Raw genomic sequence first — 24,937 nt, 5'->3', positions numbered from 1 at the left:
CACAAATACACAGTAATTGAAATGCTCTTTGCCATTGTCCTTCTTTGGGATTGAAGTGAAAACTGACCTTGTATAGTCCTTGTTTGGGATTGGAATGAAAACTGACATTTTCCAGTCTTATGACCACTGCTGAGTTTTCAGAATTTGTTGACATATTGAGTGCAGTATTTTACAGCATCATCTTTTGGGATATGAAATAGCTCAGCTGGAATTCTGTCACCTCTACTAGCTTTGTTTGTAGTGATGCCTCCTAAGCCCCACTTGACTTCCCACTCCAGGGTGTCCGGCTGTAAGCGAGTGATCACACCACCGTGGTTATCCCAGTCATTAAGGCCTTTTTCTACAGTTCTGTGTATTCTTGCCACCTCTTCCTAAATCTCTTCTGCTTCTGTTAGGTCCATACTGTTTCTGTCCTTTATTGTGCTCATCTTTGCATGAAATATTCCCTTGATACCCCCCAGTTTTCTTGAAGAGATCTCTAGCCTCTCCTGTTCTATTGTTTTCCTCTATTTCTTGGCATTGTTTATTGAAGAAGGCCTTCTTACTCTCCTTGCCTTTCTCTGGGACTCTGTCTTCAGTTGGGCATATCTTTCCCTTTCTCCCATATCTTTCACTTCTCTTCTTTCCTCAACTATTTGTAAAGCCTCCTCCGACAACCACTTTGCCTTTTTGCATTTCTTTTCCTTTGGGATGGTTTTGCTCACTGCCTCCTGTACAATGTTATGAACCCCTGTCCATAGTTCTTCAGGCACTCTATCAAATCTATTCCTTTGAATCTACTCATCACCTCCACTGCATAGCCATAAAGGATTTGATTTAGGTCATACCTGAATGGCTTAGTGCTTTTCCCTACTTTTTCAATTCAAGGTAAATTTTGCAATAAGGAACTCATGATCTAACACACAGTTAGCTGTGTGTGTGTGCTAAGTCACTTCAGTCATGTCTGATTCTGTGCGACCCTGTGGACTGTAGTCCACCAGGCTCCTTTGTGCATAGGATTCTCCAAGAAAGAGTGGAGTGAGTTGCCATGACATCCTCCAGGGGGTCTTCCTGACCCAGCAACTGAACCTGAGTGTCTCGCGTCTCCTGCATTGGCAGGTAGCTTCTTTATCACTAGTGCCAGCTGGGAAGCTCAGTTAGCTTGTTTTTGCTGACTGTATAGAGCTTCTGCATCTTCCGGTACAAAGAACATAATCAATCTGATGTCGATATTGACCATCTGGTGATGTCCATGTGTAGAGTTGTCTCTTGGCTTTTGTTGAAAAATGAAAAGTATGTACTATGACCAGCTGTTCTCTTGTCTAAACTCTGTTAGCTTTTGTCTGCTTCATTTTGTACTCCAAGACCAAACTTGCCTGTTGTTCTGGGTATCTCTTGACTATCTACTCTTGCATTCCAATCCTCTATGATGAAAAGAACGTCTATTTTTGGTGGTAGTTCTAGAAGGTGGCATAGGTCTTCAGAGAACCAGTCACCTTCAGCTTCTTCAGCATTAATGGTTGGGGCACAGACTTGGATTACTGTGATGTTGAGTGGTTTGCATTGTAAATAAACCTAAATCATTCTGGCATTTTTGAGATTGCACCCAAGTGTTTGGGTGCAATTTCAGGCCCTTTTGTTAACTATGAGGGCTATTCAATTTCTTCTAAGGAATTCTTGCCCACAGTAGTACATATAGTGGTCATCTGAATTAAATTTGTCCCTTCCCATCCATTTTCTTAATAGTTCACTGATTCCTAAGATGTTGATGTTCACTCTTTTTTTTTTTTTAAAGTGGATGCAGTTCCCCTTTATTTTTTTTTTTTTTTATTTTTTATTAGTTGGAAGCTAATTACTTCACAACATTTCAGTGGGTTTGATGTTCACTCTTGCCATCTCCTGTTTGACCCCTTCCCATTTACCTTGATTCATGGACCTAACATTCCAGGTTCTTATACAATATTGTTCTTTATAACATCAGACTTTGCTTTCACTACCAGATAACATCCACAGCTAAGCGTCATCTCCACCTTGGCCCAGCCATTTTCTTTTTTTCTGGAGCTGTTAGTAATTGCCACCAGCTCTTCCCCAATAGCATCTTCCAACCTGGAAGACTCGTCTTCCAGTGTCATGTCTTTTTGTCTTTTCATACTGTCTGTGGGGTTTTCCAGATAAGGATACTGGAGTGATTTGCCATTTCCTTCTCCAGTGGACCACGTTTTGTCAGAACTCTCTACTCTGATCCATTCACCTTTGGTGGCCCTGCACTGCATGGCTTATAACTTCAGTGAGTTACACAAGCCCCTTTGCCATGACAAAGCTATGATCCATGAAGGGAAGTGCGTTCGTACGTTGCCCAAAGCAAGTATGTGGATATAAACATTTATTAACAAAGAGTGAGAGAGAGAGATTTTATTATAATGAATTGGCTTGTGACATTAGGAGAGATTTGAGAAGTCTATTCATAGTAACTTGGCCTCTGGCCTGTTAGAGTCCAAGCTCTTGTTGCTATGGAAACCTACAGAAAAGCATCTTCTTTTGAGACAAGGCTGTGTTTGCATCATATTTCATAATTGGATCATAGATTATGTTCTTTAAAAAGAGCTATTCCAGTAATCTCCCTAGGTCCAGTATTTTCCCAAGGGTTTAAAGGATGATTTTGTAATAGTCACAAAAACTATACATCCAATTTCAAATTGTGTTTTGTAACATCAACATCTTTTAACTTTTCTTTCCTCATTTTCAACTTACTCAAAAAAGTCTAGTAACTTTTTCTGAAATATCAAAGAGTTCCACCATTCTCAGATAGGCAATGTTACAGAGTAAGGTATACTGAGGTAACAGACAAACTCCAAATCTCATTGGTTCACATTTATTCCTTGTTCAAGCAAGATGCCTTATACTAGTTATCAGGAGTGGACACCGCTACCTGGATTATCATTGATTAGCTATGTTCCATTTGAAGAGGAGAGCAAAGATGATTATCTTGGCTCAGAAGATATACACATCATTTTTGTTTACATTTCAGTAACCAGAATTAATTCCATGGGTGCAATTAATTTCAAGAGATAAAAAGTATAATCTTCTGTGATCTCTAGAAGTAACAGAAAACTGGATACTGGTAAGCACTAGTAGTATCTACCACAGCACCCAGATAGGGGACTTTCATTTCCTCTTTCCTTTTGCTTAAGGTTAGATGCCAGCATATCCCCAATTAAACGTGTCATACAATATCCAAGTAAACAGATACAGATGTGAAATATATTCTGCTGAAAACAGAGAATCTCGGTTGTTTCTAGGTTGTATTTGAGAACGTCACTAGCTAAGTTTTAAATTTGTGTCTCTAAATCAATGAAGTCTCTCTCAGTGAAATAAATAGAATTGTAATAACAGGTCACTCTTTAATTAAGAGTTGCTTTACTTAAATAAACAACAGGGACCTACTGTATTCAATATCTTGTAATAACCTGTAATGGAAAAGAATCTGAAAAAAATTCATATGTATAATTTGAGTATACATATTCATATGTATATATATTCAATTATATATATTTATAATGTGTTTTACACATTATTTAATGGACTTTCCTGGTGGCTCAGATGGTAAAGCGCCTGCCTACAATGCAGGAGACCTGGGTTCGACCCCTGGGTTGGGAAGATCCTCTGGAGAAGGAAATAGCAACCCACTCCAGTACCCTTGCCTGGAAAATCCCATGGACAGAGGAGTGTGGTAGACTGCAGTCCATGGGTCGCAAAGAGTCGGACACAACTGAGCGACTTCACTTTCACTTTCTTATAACGTGTTTATTTTAGGTGTGCAGCAGTAATTTCAGGTATACACATTTATGTGTATATATATATAACTGAATCACTTTGCTGTACATCTGAAATAAACACATTATAAACCAATAATACTTCGATTTTAAAAAGAGTTGTTTTACTACATTTTTAGATGCCTGTGAAAACCCAGGGTTCTGCCAGTAATTCATGTAAGAAAGCCTGCATGAGTCTATCCTGTGGCAAAATCATTCTTTCGTCTTCTGAATTAGTGTCATCTTTATATCTGTTCACTGACAGTTGGTTCAACTGAAACACACTGATAGGATTGCCAGACCATCCCAATATATAGCCATATAGTCTCTTGTCTTCCTCATCATGATCATAAATAAATAGTACTTGACCATAAAATAAAACAGATGACCAGTGCAAGCTCGATGCATGAAGCAGGGCATCCAAAGTCAGTGCTCTGGACAACCCAGAGGGATGGGGTGGGTAGGAGGCGGGAGGGCTCAGGGTGGGCAACACATGTACACCTGTGGCTGATTCATGTTGATGTATGGGAAAAACCACCACGATATTGTGAAGTAGTCATCCTCCAATTGAACTAAATAAATAATTTTTTTTAAAAAGCGAGACATAAGGAAAGGCTATACATTCACTTTTTGACGGAGAAAAACAAAGTCCATTTAAACTGCTGGCAAAACCATTTCTTTTTCATTTTCATACATTGCTGATATTAAAGCTGCATTTTGCGGACACAGGTTTCTAAATTGAAATATATCCAACTAATTAATGATTTAACATTTTTTGGTTATTTTCCAGTCCTCAAGCATAAGCATAATGTGCATAAGCGGATTCATAGCTCTCGTGAGAGTTTTACTGATAGTAAATAAGTAAATTAATTAAACACTAAAGGATAGTGAGGCTCTCTCAAAAGGAAAAAAAAATATGCCACTCAAAAGTTTGTCCTGTGAAGTCTGGATTTTAAATGCATGTATTTTTTGGAGACTATTTTTGTCCTCTTTGCCTGGGATTTGCCTTGTATATGGATCTCTTCTCATCTCTGAATAGAGGGACTAAATGAATATGACATTTGTGTCCAAGTGAAACCAATACCACATTCCAAAGGAGCAATTTGAGATGAGTTGGACCAAGGAGTCTTTACAGAGGAGTTAGTAGAGCTGTCGGGACCCACCAAGGATGGGACTGCTGCCTCCACCCTGGGGCGATGTCAGCAGACGTCACTACCTCTCCTAGGTCCAAGGAGCCAGAGTGGAGACCGGTTACAGACTGCTGAGGCGGAGAAGGCTGAATGGAGAAGGCCCCCTCCCAGGAGCCAGGGTCTGGTTGGTGCCGTCTGCGCCCAGCTCAATCCTCAAGGAGGCGCCAGAGAGTCACATGCCCTGACGCCATCGCATCCCTCTGAGATGACGGCGTTCTTCAGTGGCCAAGCCCAGCCAGAAGCCGAACAAGCCCATGGCTACTGATGGACATCATACAGGGTCGCTTGGAAAGTGGACCTGTTTTAGAGATACAAATGGAAGTAGTTAGTAAAATGAGTTACTATATATACAAGCAAGTATAGAAACGTTCTATGGAAATTAAACAAATCGCTAACATTCATTTACCAGGAAGTAGCCAGTTGGTGGTGCCTAGTTATTAGCTGACCACTAACAGAGTTTCAGAGTTACTGGTTGTTTTTAAAAAATGGATATAAGTGTTTGACCCCGTGTCTCCTCAAGTTTGTAAGTTGACGTAATCTTTCAAAAATGTTTAGCTCTGCCATTTTTCATTCATCAATAGGAGAATTAAGTTCAGTAATTAATCCAGTCCAACAGCTATGACTCATGCTGGAGTATTATTTTAGGATCTTAGGGTTGGGAGGGATTGCAGAGGCCCTTTTCTTTCTTATTCTCTCCCTGCTTTCATGAATTTTCCCTTTTTAAAAATGAGAAGACCTCAGATCTTTCGACAGGCTCCAATCCCTTTAGTATTCATTCTCCCTCCAGTCTCCTGTGGATTTCCTTGAGTCCCACTTCCTAAGTCCTTCTTCTCAATTTCAACACCTGCTTCTATCCTTGTCATTCAGTATTTCGTTTAATGTGGTTCTATGTTATTTTCATGCACACATCTTTTTCTTCCCCAAATAGAGCACAACACTCTTCAGAACTTGGACTATCCCCCCAAAAAACTCTGTGAATTGCCTCAGGTTATTATTATAAAAGTATTCTGGGATTTCCCTGGTGGTCCCATGGTTAGGACTCCATTTTCCCAATGCAGAGGACCCGGGGTCAACCCCTGATCAAGGAACTAGGTCCCACACGCCGCAAACAGGATCCAGTGCAGCCAAGTAAATAAATAATTTTTCTAAACTATTCTGATTTTATGTGCTACGTCACTTCAGTCATGTCCAACTCTCTGCAGCCCCATGGACTATAGCCCACCAGGCTCCTCTGTCCCTGGGATTCTCCAGGCAGGAATCCTGGACTGGGTTGCTATGCCCTCCTCCAGGGGATGTTCCTCACCCAGGGATCAAACCCATGTCTCCTGTGTCTCCTGCATTGGCAGGCAAGTTCTTTACCACTAGCTCCACCTGGGAAGCCCACACGAAAGTATTCTGACTTTATTGAAGTGTAATAGAGAATGCCCATTGTCTCAAGTAACTCAATGTTCAGGATTAGAAAATAAATATACATGAATTTGGGGAGGCTTGGATTTTTTTCAGTCGTTCTATTAGAGAACAATAAGGCATCTAGGGGAAAGAGGAGCAGCACTTCCCACTCACTTGTGCACAATTAGAAATAAGCATAATATACATAAATCAGTACAAGATTAGTCAGATTTCCTTTTTGTGTTTATGTGACTACAGGATGGGATTCCCCAGTAGTTCAACTGTAAAGAACCCACCCACAATCCAGGAGCCACAGGAGATGCTCGTTCAATCCTTGGGGCGGGAAGATCCCCTGGAGAAGGGCATGGCACCCCACTCCAAGATTCCTGCCTGGAGAATCCCATGGACAGAGGAGCCTGGCAGGCTACAGTCCATGGGGTCACAAAGAGTCAGACCTGACTGAAGCAACTTAGCATGCAGGATCACAGGATAGGATAGAATTTGAGATAATCGATTATTAAAAATAACAGGTAAAAGAATTATCTTGAAACAAATAATTAAGCAGCTTCACCTCAATACAATTGTAGTTTCATAATGTGGTGGTTTCATGAAATCTGAAAATTGAGAGCTATGTTAGAGCACACCTACTCTGACTTCTCATCCAATATAGGAATTTTTTTCCCAGGGTTACTGGCAAGAAGTTATCTTGTCTGAATATTTTCTGTAGTAAGAATCTCACCATGCCCCAGGGGAATCTACAGCAATGATTCCCAAACCTGGCTGTGCTTTCAAAATGTCTGAAAGTATGTTTTTATATAATTATAAATATGTTTAATAAATTAATATAAAAAATAATGAATACATATTTTTAAAATAACCTTTCATGTAGCTGATCATAGGCAGACTCTTGAACCTATAGAGCATGTCTATTTTAAAAAATTCTTCAAATATTCCTAATGACAGCAAACCATGCAAACAATGGCCTACTTAATTTCTCAGTTGCCTTAGCTGTTAGAAATCTCTACTCTATATTTAACTGATATAACTCTTTGTAAACCTGCTATTCACTTTCCTACTCCTTTTGCCCTTGACTAACACGTGTCAGTTGCCAGTCGTGTCCGACTCTCTGTGACCCCACGCACTGCAGCCCTCCAGGCTCCTCTGTCCACGGGATTCTCAAGGCAACAATCCTGGAGGGGGTTGCCATTCCCTTCTCCAGGGGATCTTCCCAACCCAGGATTGCTCTTGATTAGAACAGGAAAAGCTATTCAACTGTTCTTTTTAAATGAAAATAGTTTGAAGGTAGCTAATACTTCTCTGTGATGGACAGGGAGGCCTGGTGGGCTACAGTCCATGGGGTTGCAGAGTCGGACATGACTGAGCCACTGAACTGAACTGAACTGAATACTTCTCTTCCTCCCCACTCTGTAGCATATTTTGCTCTGCTATAAATGTTCTGCCTTCCTTGAAACATTCCTCATGTGATGTGAGATCCAGACACTTCATCATCATGATCAACTTCCTTTGCCTCCACCCCTCCTAACCCAGCTTCTCAAAGACAATGACAAATGACCTCAGTGTCCTACAGATGATTCTTCCAGAACAGGTTATTGTCTATTAAGTATCATAAAGCTTCAGTTCATGAAAGCACCTCAAGGTCTTGTATTCCTTCTCTCCGTTCAGAGAGCTCTTTCCTGAGACATCTGCATGGACAGGCTCTCTTCCCTCTTTCAAGTCTACCCTCAAATATCTGTTTCTTCATGAGCTTCTCCTTGACCAGCCTTTTAAAAATAGCAGCCCCTCTCTCCCCAAATTTACTTCCAAATTGGTTTTCCCTCAAAACCCTATCAAACCTCTATTATGGCTTATTTATCCACATTTTCATTGTCTGTGTGTGTGTGTGCTCAGTCATGTCAACTCCTTGCAACCCCATGAACTGCAGAACACCAGGCTTTCCCGTCCTTCACTATCTCCTGGAGTTTGCTCAAATTCATGGGCATTGAGTCAGTGATGCTATCTAACCATCTCATCCTCTGTTTTCCCCTTCCCCTTTTGCCTTTAATCCTTCCCAGCATCAGGGTCTTTTCCCATGAGTCAACTCTTCACATCAGGTAACCAAAGTATTACTACAGACCTACGCTGGTCTCAGCTGGTGATATGCAAGTTCGCTTTCTAAACTGAATCTCCTCAGCCTTGGAGAGGAAGAATTCTGCTCAAATTAGCATTTATTCAGGAGTTTGTTAGGGGAATGTGTTTTTTATTTAAAGCCCCATTATCAAACGTTACAGTTGAGGAGGACGTCTGCCAATGATTTAAAACAGGCTCCTTTTGGAGCCCTGACACCCAGTTTAGGACCATGGCTCCGTGAAAGTGTTATTCTAGACCTCTCTGGGCCAGGCTTTCTCACTGTGATGTTCCCTTCTTGGCTTTTCTTTGAGTGAAGGAAGAGTCTCTGCATTAACTATGTAAGAACCTGACCTCTTGGTGGGTCTTTGTGGACGTTAATTGGCAGTAGTTAAAAATGGGTCATTGAAATGTACAGTAATCAAAGATAAAGAAGAAACAATTGATGAAAACTAGTTCTTTTCTTCATGTAAAATATTTGGGTTTTTTCATTAAAGGTATATAGACATTGTTATAAAAATAAGACTACTGTGCATACTGAATATTTTGTTTTTTCTTTTTAACCATGGGCTAATTTAAATATATAGAAATTTATGCAGTAACAGATATCTAAATAACTATCAGACAAATAATATGTGCACATGTTTCAGATATTATGCTTTAAAGAAATTAAAATTTTGGACCCTTTAAGATTCTTCTTTCTTATTTCATAAAATGATAGAACTCAAGGGTTAGAAAAAATTCAAAAAGAAATTAGAAGTAAGAAAAAGATCATTGTAGAAATTGTAGCAATGCAGGAACAAATAAACAAGTTTGTCAAAGCAGATGATGAAAAAGAAGGAAAATGTAATGGATCTAATCTGGTTGAAGAGTATTTTTTAAAAAATATTGTAGGGAAGGTGACAGATATTTAAAATGCACACAAAAAAGATCTAACATGTGAAAAATACAGGTCACTGATGAAGAAAGCCAAGTTTAGACTTTCTTGTATAGACTTTCTATACAAACACTAAAACTGATTCTCCAATAAAACTGTCCTAATTTTTTTTAATGAAACTACATATTGAAATTATGTACTATAGTGTAATTGCTAGACTTTAAAGTAAGAAAAAAGATCCTTTGGACATCTAGCCAAAAAAGATCTTATGAAAGACTTGCAAGGGAAAAATCGAGACTATCATTAGACCTTCAGACAGCAACATGTTATGCAAGAAGATGGAATAAAGTGCAAAGTACATAAGATTCTTAAGAAAGTAAAGTGTAAAGTAAGGATTTTTCTGTTCAGCAAAAATGACCACAAGTATCAAGCTGTTATCAATACAAAAGATTTCAGGGTCTTCCCAGTGCACCAGGCCCGAGCACTTGTCTCATGCATCCCACCTGGGCTGGTGATCTGTTTCACCATAGATAGTATACATGCTGTTCTTTTGAAATATCCTACCCTCACATTCTCCCACAGAGTTCAAAAGTCTGTTCTGTATTTCTGTGTCTCTTTTTCTGTTTTGCATATAGGGTTATCGTTACCATCTTTCTAAATTCCATATATATGTGTTAGTATGCTGTAATGTTCTTTATCTTTCTGGCTTACTTCACTCTGTATAAGGGGCTCCAGTTTCATCCATCTCATTAGGACTGATTCAAATGAATTCTTTTTAACGGCTGAGTAATATTCCATGGTGTATATGTACCACAGCTTCCTTATCCATTCATCTGCTGATGGGCATCTAGGTTGCTTCCATGTCCTGGCTATTATAAACAGTGCTGCGATGAACATTGGGGTGCACGTGTCTGTTTCAGATCTGGTTTCCTCAGTGTGTATGCCCAGAAGTGGGATTGCTGGGTCATATGGCAGAATTTGTTCAGAAAGATTTCATTCATATAAAGACCTCCAGGGAAGTTCCTGTTTTTATGTCTTTAAATATGTGGAATATTGTTATTACTGTTGTAATAGTGTTATGTTAATATTTAAACAATAACAAATTGGAGCCATTTACTTCTTGAGACATGCCCAAGACAGTTGGATTCTTTTTATTTTGAAAAATGTGAAAACTGTAGAAAAATTGAGAGCATGATAAAATGAATACCTATGTAACTGTCTTCTAGATTCACCAGGAGATAATAACATGCTGCCACATTACTTTTATGTCTCTGTCTATAGATAAAGATTATTTTCTATTCAACCATGAATAAAAGTAAAAATAAGGACAAAAAAAAAAAAAAAAGATTTCAGGGACTATTCTTTCCATATACATTTCCGGGAAAATGTACTAGAGAACAAGATTCAGAAAACCAAGATGACTTGAAAAAAAAAACTGTCATAGGACAAGTTCCTCAACATTAAAATATGTACTTATTTATAGCACCAAATCTAAATGAAAGTCAAAGGAGGAGAATGCAAGTTGTCAAGAGCCAGATACCCTGACAATGTAAATATAGCAGACCTAAAAATAGAGGGGAGTGAGGAGAGAATGCTCATAGAATATGCCAGAAATTTTTAACTGTTTTCAATAATCATAATTTGCAATGGTAGTACTGTATTGATGTGCTGAGCCTATTGCATGAGTAATGGGAGTGTAGAGCAACTGAATGCAGACACACCTCAGAAATAGCAGGTTCAGCCCCACACACTGCAGTGAAGCAGATATCACAAGACAGTGAGTCACAAGTTTTTTATTTCCCAATCCATATAACAGTTACATTTACACTATACTGCAGTCTATTAAGTGTGTAATAGCATTATGCCTTAAAAAGCCCAATGTACATGCTTTAATTTTTTTTAAAATGTTTTATTGCTAAACAGTGCTAGCCATCACCTGACAATGCAGGGTTGCCACAAATCTTCAATTTGTAAAAAGTCCTACATCTGTGAAGCATGATAGAGCAGAGCACGTTAGAATGATGTATGCCTGTAATTATGGCATATCCTAGTTCTATCATCCTCTGTATCTCAATAGCCAGAATCCACAGTGCAGAATAAAGGAGATATAAGCATAATATGGAAAAATGTTAAGTAAGAACCCTACGGTCCTGAAATGGAATTAGAAATCCTAATATGAACTTGACATGCTATCATCAACATGTGTACATCTCCAAGTTCTTTTCACAGACACAGAAGAAAAACAATGGCCAGCCCAATCACAGTGACAATTTCTGTGCCTCAATTATGGCCTTGAAATACCATTTCCCACTAAAGGAAGCAGAGTTTCTTGTATGAACGGCTGTTTCCAGTTGTGGGGCATGAAGCACCTGTGACACGTCTGGGAGACCTTAGTGTGCAGACCACAAGAGCACTTTCACACCCTGTTAGCGAGAGGCTGAAAGAACTTGGCTCCGTGGCCAAAGACGGGACAATCTGAGCTTCAGTAAAGATAAGAGAGGGCTTCCCTGTAGCTCAGGTGGTCAAGAATCTGCCCTCAGTGCAGAAGACCGGGGTTCGATCCCTGGGTCAGGAAGATACTCTGGAAGAGGGAATGGCAATCCACTCCAGTACTCTTGGCTGGATAAGATAAGAAATACAATGAATTAAAACACATAAAACGATAACAAATGCTCCAAAATGGTGCCACAGGAAGCACCTAAATCTTTCTCCTCCAAAAGTGCAGCCACACACAGGATAATTCAGAGAAATGCAGAGATTAGCGGGGTGACTGCTGCACATGGGTAATGAAGCAACTCCCGTAGGAGAACAGGCAGGAAACACTGAGACGCATCTTTGTCATCCCTGGCAGAGCACCATACCATCGGGAGTGGGGGGACTCCCAACATGCAGCTTCTTTCTGAGACTGAAGGGTTTAAATGGCACACCCAGTACCCCTGACTTCTAAGGCTCCCGCCTGGCGGACAAGTCTCCAAGGCACCTGGTTCTGTGAGCCGGTGGGGCTTGTGCTTAGAAGCCCCCACAGACTATAGCAAAGAAGCAGTTTGAAAGGGCGCCCGCAAGGCTCTATACCTGGGCTCAGCAGAAATGCCCATCTCTCAGTTTCTCCCCAAGAGGGGTTGGACTGCATACTTCCCAGCCGCTTCCCGAGGGCCCAGCTCTCCACCAGCCTGCGTCTCGGCGCTCACTGACGTCCTCTGCTTTGACACAACGATGGGTCTTGGCACATCCTCAACTTCAGGGATCCATTAAGAACAAAAACCCTAAACCCCCAAAATGCCACCAAAACGCTGTTTAGAACTCATAAACGAATTCAATAAAGTTGCAGGGTACAAAAGCAATTGACAAAAACCCATTGCATTATGATACACTAACAATGAACAACCAGAAAGCAAAATTAAGAAGACAGTCCCACTTACAATAGTAAAAATAAAGTACCTAAGAACAAAATTAACCAAGGAGATACAAGACTTGTATACAGAAAACTACAAAACAGTGTTGATAGAAAAGTCTAAACAGATGAAAATCTCCAACTATAAACTCACTGTGTGTGTGAAAGTCATTCAGTCGTGTCTGATTCTTTGCAACTGCATGGCTTACACAGTCCATGGGATTCTCCAGGCCAGAATACTGGAGTGGGTCACCTTTTCCTTCTCCAGGGGATCTTCCCAACCCAGGGATCAAACCCAGGTCTCCTGCACTGCAGGCAGATTCTTTACCAGCTGAGCCACAAGCAAAGCCCGTAAACTCACTAGAGGAACTGAAAAGGTTGACTAAATGTTAAGCTGTTACTGAAAGATTGGTCTATGAAGAGTTAACCAAAATGACCACATCCATGAGAATAGGAACTACATCCATAAAAACAGGATTACTGACTCAGAGCTGGACCCGGTGGGCTCTGGCTCTGTACCTGGGGGCTTGTTGGAAATGCAGAATCCCAGGCCCCATCACACACCTTCTGATCTCAGTATACACGCTGACAGATCCCCGGGTGGGTCCTCTCTACATTAACTCTTGACAGGCAATTGGTATTCATGTTCCTCATAGTGGTGAGGATCCCCGAGCCAGACAGCAATTCAGATGCTAATCAAACTGTCACAGGAAGCGGGATGGTAGATGAGGAAAGCAACCAAAGGGTAGATAAATAATGGATCCGCATAGTACAGCTAAAGTTATACGGTTGGGTCCAAAGGCCTGAGCTTGCAGAAATTCATTGAAACCATTAGAGTAACCGCTTTCAAGACTGTAACTGGTCATTTTTTGCATTGGTCACACTAGACTTGTATTCTTCTCTTATGATTTGAGAAGCATCAGTTGCACCTGCGAAAGGAAAGGCCTTGGTACTGTTCCTGTGTGACCTTGGATGAGCCGCTTCACCCCCCGGCATCCTAGTCCCTCCAGCTGTAGACGAGATTTACAACTTTCGTCAGTAATGGCACAGAGATCTTAATTTGGCTGGAGTTTATGCAAGTGCCGAGTATGATTATTATTTTAGCTGACAGATAAAAAGACTGTCACTTGTTTTTGAATGCTTTGTGAAGCAAAAAAAGACAAGGATGAAATTATGCCGATCGTCTTTTTTGTTTTGCCTGCTTATGGAGTTTGATTGAACTTGTCTGAATCCCATGATAAATATGCAACATAACAATGGATTAAATGAAAGACCATTTAATTACCTGAATCAGAGCTTTTAAAAATGTATATGTGTTCATGGCAGGGGGAGACGATTGGTGTAATTAGCACCCCTGAATTTAGGAAAATTGTGTCTGGCAGGAAAATATGTACATGTTTGGCAAAAATTGAGTGACAGGTCAAGAACTCTCCAAGCTAAGATTTTATCAACAGATGCATTCCCCATCTGCTCACTGAATGCACAGAAATGGAAATCATGTTTTTTCTCTATCAACTGAAGTTTCAGTTACACTCAGAGTCCATGAATCATACCATACCGGTAACTGAGATGAAGAAATGTAAAACAAGAATAACATAAGATGAAGCTATTTTCTATGTGAAATGAAAGATACTGTCAAAGACACATTCTGGGCTTCATTACGAAACTCACACTCCTATTTGCAAAAGGCACAATTCAAAGAGACACTATAAAAGCAAATCTGTGCTTGTACCAAAACTCCTGTAATCTCCGTGTAAAAGCTGGCCATTCAGGTGTTATTGGACCATAGGACACCAACAGCACAGATGGATTATTTAAGCCATGTTTAATAACACAATGTTTTCAAAATCTGCTATTTTGAAGTGATGGGGGCTTTCATGAGATGAGATCATATGCGACATTCTTACCTGCTAGAGTTATAGTGACACCTCTGTGTCTTGCAGTGCTATTTAGAGGAAATTGGAGAAAGTTATTTAAGTTCAAGTGAAAATAATAAACTCATAGTAAGAAATTAACCATGCAATTTATCATTTATTAAATTACTCATGTGTCAACAAAGATTTGCACTGTGTTGGCCAAAAAGTTCACTTGGGTTTTTCCATATACTGTAACAGGAAAAGCCAAACAAGCTTTTTGAACAACTCAGTCAATGGCAGGGTTTGTGCAAGGCCTTGGGCTACTATGAAAAGATAAAGACCATTGTACCTTCCCCCACCCCTGTCCCACACTGGACCGTACTCAATTCTTATCAACACCAAGCTGCATATCCTTGTATTTTAGCTCACACATCATTTTTAGAGAATTCTTAATCCATCTGACTGCGGTTACTCAAAACTTAGACTTAAGGGTGCGTGTGTGCCAAGCCGCTTCAGTCGTGTCCAACTTTTTGTGACCCTATGGACTGTAGCCCGCCAGGCTCTTCTGTCCATGGAATTCTCCAGACAAGAGTACTGGACTGGGTTGCCATGCCCTCCTCCAGGGGATTTTCTCAACCCAGGGATCGAACCCATGTCTCCTGCGGCTCCTGCATTGCAGCTAGTTTCTTTACCGCTAAGCCAGTGGAGAAGCCCCAGACTTAAGGGTACAGGACCTTAATTAAAAATTTTCAAAAGCTCTGATTACTGCTATTGCCATTTGCTCCTGGAAAGATACACACAAGGCAAGGCTAAAACATGGAGACTCTGTTTCTTCCAATATTAATTATGTCAAAGTGTTAACAGGGATGGTTTACTTCTCCATAATAAGGCTGAAGAGGCATTACAGAGATAGCTGACTTTTATTTCCTTTGGGCTTGGTGTTTCCTGGGTTAGTATTCCCCACCATAGAGTTTCAACTAAGTTTAGTAACTGTGTTGCATTATTAAATTCAGACACCTGAAATGCTGGCATACTTCCAGTCCCCTGGGGGGTAAACTTTAACATCCATCATACGATTTAATTGTCACAACAAAGCCCTTGTTGAGATATGACTCAGGAGGATGAGACGTACTATCACATCAATGAAACAAATTAAACATGAAAGGGGAAACCCAGGCACTCTGGAAATGTAGGCAATGATAATTTCTTGGCCAACAGAAGCTTGGAGGAAACATGGATATGGCAGAAATAGAAAAATTGTGGTACTTCCTGATTCCCTTCTTAGCAGTAGGGCAAGATCAGTGTGTGGATTATCATGGACAGTTGAGGGGTCTGTTGGCACACAGATGTTCCTACTCATGATGGAGATGCTGCTCAAAAGAGGGAACACACTGCCAGGAAACCTTCCAAACCTCTTCATTTGTTGGTTAACTGTGTGGTGTTGGGAGAAGAGAGAAGGGAAGAATTTTTAGATACTCCAGAGTTTTGGCTAGAAGACTGAACTACTTGGAAGCACATATGGTGTTTCCATCAGTTCTTCTTCCTAACAGTTGGGATTTTAGAAGGGCTAGAGAAATCTTGGATATGGACAATTGCCTACACAGATGGTAATGGTGAACTGGTTTGGCCAACAGTTTTAAAGACTGATGGATTCTTATCCACTGACACACAAGAAGATGGAGGAGAAAGAAGAGGGGAAAGTGAGTTAAGAAAGTGTAACTTAATACACAAGTAAAATAATAATGTGTATTATTAATAAGCTATGGTTTCCTTACTATATTCAGACCTATCAATAATCAGAAAGCCACATCTAAAATAGCCATGAAGAATGGCAACCAGGGATGCAAAAAGCTTTGCCAAATTTCAGCTGATAAAACAACTCTGAATAACTTAATTGAATTTGTCACTTGGCACTCTGCATGTAATCATGAGATACAGGAGTCAGTAAACAGAGAAAATTTCCCTAGGGAATCAAAACTACCCATGGAAAACAAGCTTAGATTGGGATAAGTGACAAAGCAGTAGGATAAATGAAGTCTAGCAGAAGTCTTGGTCAAAAGAGACCTATTTCTATAACTATGAAGGAAACACCATAAAATCAAAAGGATTCTTAGTGGTGGGAATGCCACCTGCTCATAAAAACTGGGAAATATCCAAGGATTTGATTCAGGAAATTTATATACAAAAATTTTAACAGTCATAATACTTACTTTTAGCATATTAACATGAGGTAAAGGGCACTGTACAAATTTTCCAACATAATTTTGTAGTAGGAATCTTTCCCACAGAATCATGAGATAAAATAAAATAAATATTGAAGGTGATGTGAGAACCAAAGTCCTTCAAAATGACAAGAACTAAATTCCTTTATACATTCAATTTATTATATTTTTATTATTTTTTTATATTTTCCCAATTATTTTTATTAGTTGGAGGCTAATTACTTTACAATATTGTAGTGGTTTTTGCCATATATTGAGCCCATTATACAGAGTGAAGTAAGCCAGAAAGAAAAACACCAATACAGTATACTAACACATATATATGGAATTTAGAAAGATGGTAACAATAACCCTATATGCAAGACAGAAAAAGAGACACAGATGTATAGAACAGACTTTTGGACTCTATGGGAGAAGGTGAGGGTGGGATGACCTGAGAGAACAGCATCGAAACATGTATATTATCTAGGGTGAAACAGATCATCAGTCCAGGTTGTATGCATGAGACAAGTGCTCCAGCCTGGTGCACTGGGAAGACCCAGAGGGATGGGATGGGGAGGGAGGTGGGAGGGGGGTTCAGGATGGGGAACACATGTAAATCCATGGCTCAGTTATACATTCAAGATTTACCGGATACATGTAGTGTTCTAGGCATTGCCCTGAGTCCAGGAGATACCGGACTACTCTCACGGAACTCAGAGCCTCCTTGGGGCAGACAGCCCTGTCTAAGGTTTAAACTGCTCTATGAGTATCAGTGAGCTGTCAGGGATAAGCGCTGCAGAGGAAATGCAGGATTAGATGTTTGAAGGGAGAGAAAGTTACCAGATGGAAAGGGGCTGAGGAGAAGAGCCCCACTCAGGGGAACGGCCTTCACTAGGGCAGTACAATGTGACTCGCTCAGTACTCAGATGGGTGGTATGCGAGGGGGAAATCCAGGAAGTGGGCCATTATGGAGCCAAGTGGAAACACTGTTTACAGCAACTTAAACATCCATTGACAGAGGAATGCATAAGGAAGATGTGATTTACATATACAAGAGAGTATTACTCAGCCACAAAAAGGAATGAAATAATGCCATTTGTAGCAACATGAATGGATTTAGAGATTATCACACTAAGTCAGAGAATGACAAATGTCTTATGATGTCACGTAAATGTGGAATCTTAAAAAAAAATGATACAAATGAACTTATTTACAAACAAAAACAGACCCACAGAAATAGAAAATAAACTTATGGTTACCAAAGGAGAGGGTTCAGTTCAGTTCAGTTCAGTCGCTCAGTCGTGTCCGACTCTTTGCGACCCCATGAATCACAGCACTCCAGGCCTCCCTGTCCATCACCAACTCCCAGAGTTTACTCAAACTCATGTCCATTGAGTCAATGATGCCATCCAGCCATCTCATCCTCTGTCATCCCCTTCTCCTCCCGCCTTCAACCTTTCCCAGCACTGGGTCTTTTCCAATGAGTCAACTCTTCGCATGAGGTGGCCAAAGTATTGGAGTTTCAGCTTCAGCATCAGTCCTTCCAATGAACACCCAGGACTGATCTCCTTTAGGATGGACTGGTTGGATCTCCTTGCAGTCCAAGGGACTCTCAGGAGTCTTCTCCAACACCACAGTTCAAAAGCATCAATTCTTTGGTGCTCAGCTTTCTTCACAGTCCAACTCTCACATCCATACATGACCACTGGAAAAACCATAGCCTTGACCAGACGGACCTTTATTGACAAAGTAATGTCTCTGCTTTTTAATATGCTGTCTAGGTTGGTCATAACTTTCCTTCCAAGGAGTAAGTGTCTTTTTATTTCATGGCTGCAGTCACCATCTGCAGTGATTTTGGAGCCCAGAAAAATAAAGTCAGCCACTGTTTCCACTGTTTCTCCCATCTATGTGCCATGAAGTGATGGGACTAGATGCCATGATCTTTGTTTTCTGAATGTTGAGTTTTAAGGAGAAAGGTAGGGGGTGATTAATTAGGAGTTTGGTATTAACATGTACACACTACTATAAAATAACAACAAGCACCCAGGAGCTCTACTCAATATTTTGTAATAGCCTATGGGGGAAAAGAATCTGAAAATCTATATATGTGTGTATAACTAAATCAGTTTATGTACACCTGAAACTAATACAATGTTGTAAATCAACTATGCATGCATGCTAAGTCACTTCAGTCATGTCCAACTCTGTATGACCCTATGGACCATAGCCCACCAGGCTCCTTTGTCCACGGGATTCTCCAGGCAAGAATACTGGAGTGGGTTGCCATGCCCTCCTCCAGGGGGTCTTCCCAACCCTGGGATTGAACCCCTGCATTGGCAGGTGGATTCTTTACCGCTAGCACCACCTATGAAGCCCGTAAATCAACTATACTTCAATCTTAAAAATAATGATTTAAAAAAAACCAAGTAAGACTTGTGAGGTGCTTTGTAATACCAGCTCTGCTTTCTAATATGAGTGACAGAAGACATTCAAGCAGTTGAGGTAAATGGGAAAAAAATTGGTTCATTGGGTCTGAGTGATTTATTTACTTTTATTGACCGATCTGCAGCATTCCAGTTTCATGTTGTATTTTGAAGATATCTCCTTAAGCGGACTTAGCCTTGATCACGAAGTAGTCCCAACAACCTTTTTTTTTTTAAATGATCATCTTCTTATCTATACTGTGAAAAAGCCTTGAGCCCTACCATCCTTGAAAAGTAGTGAAGTTGGCATGTTTGCTTTCTGCATTTGATTAAGAGTAAAGCCCTTCCTGTTTTAGAATGAATTTTGTTAGTGAGCCCAGCAGGACACAAAAAATAGAAGTGCTCTGAAGCTCTACCGTATTCTGTGTGGCATCCGTTATCACCTTTGTGACACCAGTCTCCACCTACAGGAGATGCCATCTCTCTGGTGGCTTTGTCCTTGCAAAGGCGGAGGCCCCTTACCTAACAGGGATTAACCCCCTATGAAGCTTTAACAAGGGGCAGGGGTGTGTCCCCAGTGACACAGTGACAGAAATCTTCCTCGACGTAAAGTGAACATTACCCAAATAGAGCTAAAGAAAGCTCTATTTCCTTGGGTCCTTTGCTTCTTTTTAGTTCAAGCTAATATAATAATTTTTTATGAAAATATTAATGCTATTTACATTCTTGGAGCCATTCAAGATTCTGGAGTTCCCATTCAAAGTTCAGGGCCTCAAAGTTGTGGCGTAGAAAAAGTTCAGTGTCAAGAATGTGGCCATGGAGAGGTATCCCAACCATAGGAAAATATTGGTTTCTTTTGAATGCTTAAAAAAAAAAAAAAAAAAAAGTTTGTCAGCAGCATATCTATTAACGTATTGCCCAGCTTTTTACAAACTTTTTTTGTTGGTGGTCCATTCATATAATTTGCTGTGAAGAGACTTGACTGGGCTTAATTGGTCTCTTGTTTTCAGAGATGATACTACTTACTTATCTGATATTCAGTTACCATTTCAGATAATGCCGTGTTACTTTTAGGTGCACAACAAAGTGATTCGGTTGTACATATGTGTTGTTCAGTTGCTCAGTCCTATCTGAGTCTTTTGTGACCCCGTGGGCTGTACCCTCCAGGTTCCACTGTCCATGGGATTTCCCAGGCCAGAACACTGCAGTGGCTTGCCATTTCCTTCTCCAGGGGATCTTCCTGACCAAGGAGAGAACCATGTCTCCTCCATTGGCGGGCGGATTCTTTGCCACCGACTCACCAGGGAAGCGCATACATACATACGTGTGGGTGTGTGTAAGACACAGGGAGAGAGAATCTTTTTCAGATTCTTTTCCTATATAGGTTATCACAAACGGTGATACCGTCAGTCATCCTCGCTGATTATCTGTTTAATAGTGTGTGTACGTTAGTCCCCAAATCCTAAGTCATCCCCTCTGCTCCCCCTTTCGTTCGTTTCCTACATCAGTGGTTCTGTATCTCTTTTGTATATAAGTTGGACCTAGAGATTATCATACTAAATGAAGTAAACCAAAGACAAGCATATGATACTGTTCATATGTGGAATCTAAAAACAATGAACTAATTTCAGACAACTTTTAAACACAAGGCTCCTGTTTGTATCATCCATGCTCTTCACAAATGCTGACTACATTAGCAAAAATCTCTCAACTCTTAATCAATATTTTCTCTTCTGTGAAGTAAGATACTGTAATAGAAAAAGCACCAAACCTAGAAAGCTAGAACTCCCTACCAAAAACTGCCAGTCATGAAATAAGAGAACTTAAAATGTCATTTAGGGACTTCCTTGGTGGTCCAGTGGCTAAGTCTGCCTTGCAATGCAGATGTATGTTCCACCCCAGGTCAGGGGACTAGGACCCCACATGTTGCAGAGCAGCTAAGCCCTTGCACTCAGAGTCAACCAAGACCGCGTGCAGCCAAATTTTTTTAAATGTCAATTAACCTCTGAGCTTTAGTGTCCCCACTTCACAGATGGGAAAATACTAGTGTGTTCCTGATGCTCTTAGGACTGTTTGTCAGTCCAATAAGGAAAGTGTACCTAAAAGCATGTTGTATTATTTACTTATTTGTTGAGTATAACTGTTGACGTGTCTAAAATGCAAAGCCGTGCTTCAAAGATTATGTCTTTATTCAATGCTAAGGCCACCTGGAAGCATTTTTACTGGGAGCTGAGCCCCGGTGAATTTGATACAGGCATTAACTTAGACAACCTATAAGAATGAATGGTTATCATATCCTTCAAACATCTCATTTAGTATCAACTTTCTCTTCTGAAATTTTGATAGAAGAGCTAATCAACTGAAGACAGAGGCCTGGGTGAACGCCTGCCATGCTGAGGTGCAGAGATGACTCATTTCGGCCTGGGTACTTTAGAATTGAGGCCTGGCAGGGTACGAAATTGACAACCTGCAGTGAAAATTTTAAAACACATAGACTCTTTCTCAGATTCACTGTTTCTCTTATTAAATGTGAGTCTCAGAGGTATCTTTTTTGTCGCCAAAAGTTTTGGATCTGTTGAAAAGCCTGGGCAGGTATTAGATTGAGTCCCTTGAGTTCCACACTAACTGCAAGGCAGAAATATTTTTGGTCTGGCAATTTCAAGGCAGTTGGTTGTCTGAAACATGGAAAAACCTCCTTCTGGCCTTTTAAAAATGCCTGATTTGACTGGCACTACCTCCTGATGGGCCCGCCAGGGAGAATTAGTTTCAAACTGCAGTTACAGGAAGTGGACTGAATGAAGTTACTGGGTGAATTAGGAATGTATACTTATATATTGAAAAAGAAAATGTCTACCCAAAACCTAACCAAAACAGCAATATTGGTTTTGGCTTCATTGGAACTGCACTGCCCTTTGGTCTTCTTTTGTTTTCTGATGGTATTTGGCCAATGGGTTCAGCTGCTTGTGCTGGAATTTGTGGTTCACAACATTAGGCTCAAGGCATGGGAAGTCCTTTATAAAATAGTCTTATAGCAATGAAGCCAAGATGTTATAATGTGCATGAGTGTTATGAATGTAACCAAAGACTAGAAAATAGGTGTGTGTCCTGCTTTCTGAAATATAGGATTTCCTCACTTTGAAAAATCCAGAAAAGCTGGATTTAAGTCAAATTGAATTTTCTGGTGGTCTTCCATGGTTATAAAAGCAGTGTGGTTATTAGGAAAATAAACCCTCCAGTGAATTACAGTATTAGTTCAAGTGTAAAACAGATAATGAGGACTCTTCAGTGTTCCTGAGAACTTGAGGGTCACGTCTCCTTTGAAAATCTTACACAGACTGTGTCTCACCTAGAAAAGTGAATAAAGCTCATACTGCACAACTGAGGTTGTATCAGTAATTCTGCAGGTGTTTGATACAGTGATTCTGGGATCACTGATGGATCCCAGCCCTCCTGGGTCCCCATGATATTTATCTTTAGAGTCACCTTGAAGATCTTTTCATTTCTCTCTATCACTTTGCAACTTTCCCTTTTCCTATAGACAAATCCTAGCCAATCTGGTGTGAGTTCTTGCTGACCATCCTCCCTACCCTTGGCCAATGTGTCTCTGAATAAAGTGCAGAAAAGTGCAGCTGGTGACCAGAAACGGCAGGAGGGGGGCCATCATTCACTGGGTGTCTGCCCTGGGCAGGAAGCGTGCTGAGCACTTTACATACAACACTCACTTCCGCACATCGCTTTGAGATGTCTGGGGTGGGGGCCAGGCACCCTGGAGTAGCCCACTAGCTCAGAGGAAGCAAAGGACGCTGCATTTAAGAGGTACCAGAGTTGATGGACCTACATGTCTGATTTTGTCCAAGAACTCTCAAATCACTGGTTAAGAATGTCAAAGACAAATATCATATGATATCATTTATGTGTGTAATCTTTAAAAAAAATGATACAAATGAACTTATTTAGAAAACAGAAAGAGATTCACAGACATAGAAAACAAGTTTATGGTTACCAAGACAGAAAGGGGCGGACAGGGCTAAATTAGGAGTTTACTAATTTACACTACTGTATATAAACTAGAAAAACAACAAGGACCTGCTGGATAGCACAGGGTGGTCTGCTTAATGGTCTGTGATAATCTTTAAGGGAAAATAACCTGAAAAGGAATATATGTGTGTGTATGGGTGTGTGCCTGCTCAGATGCTTCAGTCTTGTCCAACTCTTTGCGACCCCATGGACTGTAGCCCACTAGGCTCCTCTGTCCATGGGGATTCTCCAGTCAAGAATACTGGAGGGTTGCCATGCCCTCCTCCAGGGGATCCTCTCCACCAGGGATCAAACCCACGTCTCCTGTGGCTTTTGCATTGCAGGCAGATTCTTTACCACTGAGCCACTGGAGAAGCCCCAAATGTGTGTGTGTCTGTGTGTGTTTTCCAGGATGAACTTTTAGGCCAACCCTAAAGTGTAGAGCTCAATCACTTTGTTATCCACCTGAAACATTATACATCAACAATATTTCAATAAAAAAAATAATAAAGGTATAAAATTAAAACAAACAAACAAACAGACTGTGTCTCTCCAGGTCTCCTCAGAATGAGGACGGCTTTAGATCAGGTGCTCTGTTCCTCGGTCACCCTTCGGACTTGGCTGGAATTGGAGGCCAAGCCGTCTTCCCGGCCTTCTGACAGAAACGTCCCTTCGCTTCCGCGCTCTGAGATCGCGGCCCTGCTGGTCTGACCGCTGCCTTCCGCTCTGCTTTGTCCATGCAGGTAACCACGCTGACTCAGGAGGTCTCCCAGCTCGGCAGGGACATGAAGACGGTGATGCAGCTTCTCGAGCACGTCCTGTCGCCACAGCAGCAGTCCCGGCTTTGCTCTCTGCACACCGCCTCTCTGTGTCCGTCCGGTTTCCAGGGCAGGACGGCCTGGAGCACGCACCAGCCCTGTCTGCACTTGCAAGCCGCTGGCGCCGCGTACAGCCCAGCGCCGCTGTGCCAGGGAAGCGTCACCCCCGACAGATGGAGCGTGGGGCCCTCCTCGGCGGGGGGCAGCCCCCAGCGGACGGGCGCCCAGGAGCAGAGTCCGGCGGGCGGGGAGCTCCGCGCCTCCCCGAGCCTGGACCACGCGCCTGCCCACTGCCCGGTGGTCCAGGAAGGTCGCCTGCAGTTTCTCAGGTGCGTCTCCCCGCAGTCGGACACGACGCTGACGCCGCTGCAGTCCATCTCGGCCACCCTCTCCTCCTCCGTCTGCTCCTCCTCAGAGACGTCTTTGCACCTGGTTCTCCCCAGCAGATCGGAGGAGGGGAGCTTGGGCCAGGGCGCCGTGAGTTCCTTCAGTCTGGAAAACCTGCCGGGATCTTGGGAGCGGGAAGGACGGGCATCCGTCTCCACCGAAGCCCTGGAGAACTTTCCCCTGGAAATGGTCGCAAGCACAGCAGAGGTGAAAGATGACAGAGCCGTGCACGTATGATGCAGTGCACCTGGGCGGCGCCCGCCTCCGCCCGTCGCTGCGGGATGCCAGCCCGGGGTGGCCTCGCTTGCCCCTGGCAGCCTGAAGACTGGGCAGAGCCGTGGAAAACGGGCCCCAGGGCAGGAGAACCACCTCCATCCCGCAGCAGACACTTCCTACATCCTAGCGACAAAGTAGGGCCCATTACCTGTGCAGGTATTAACTTACTGGTCTGTTTGACAGACTTTGGTAAA

The 24,937-nt window shown here is 41.6% G+C and overlaps 1 protein-coding gene across 1 annotated transcript in view; it reads left to right on the top strand.

Moving 5' to 3' along the window:
* Positions 1–24,704, top strand: part of KCNH8 (potassium voltage-gated channel subfamily H member 8) — a 446,156-nt gene extending 421,452 nt beyond the window's left edge. Inside the window, exon 16 of the mRNA XM_061167954.1 lies at positions 24,006–24,704. Coding sequence (XP_061023937.1) covers positions 24,006–24,704 — 699 coding nt within the window. The remainder of the gene's footprint in view (positions 1–24,005) is intronic.
* The last annotated feature ends 233 nt before the right edge of the window (positions 24,705–24,937 follow it).

The sequence above is a fragment of the Dama dama genome, chromosome 19 (genome assembly GCF_033118175.1).
Source record: "Dama dama isolate Ldn47 chromosome 19, ASM3311817v1, whole genome shotgun sequence".
NCBI lineage: Eukaryota > Metazoa > Chordata > Mammalia > Artiodactyla > Cervidae > Dama > Dama dama.
Note: the sequence above shows the minus strand (reverse complement) of the source record. Positions and strands in the feature narration are given on the sequence as shown.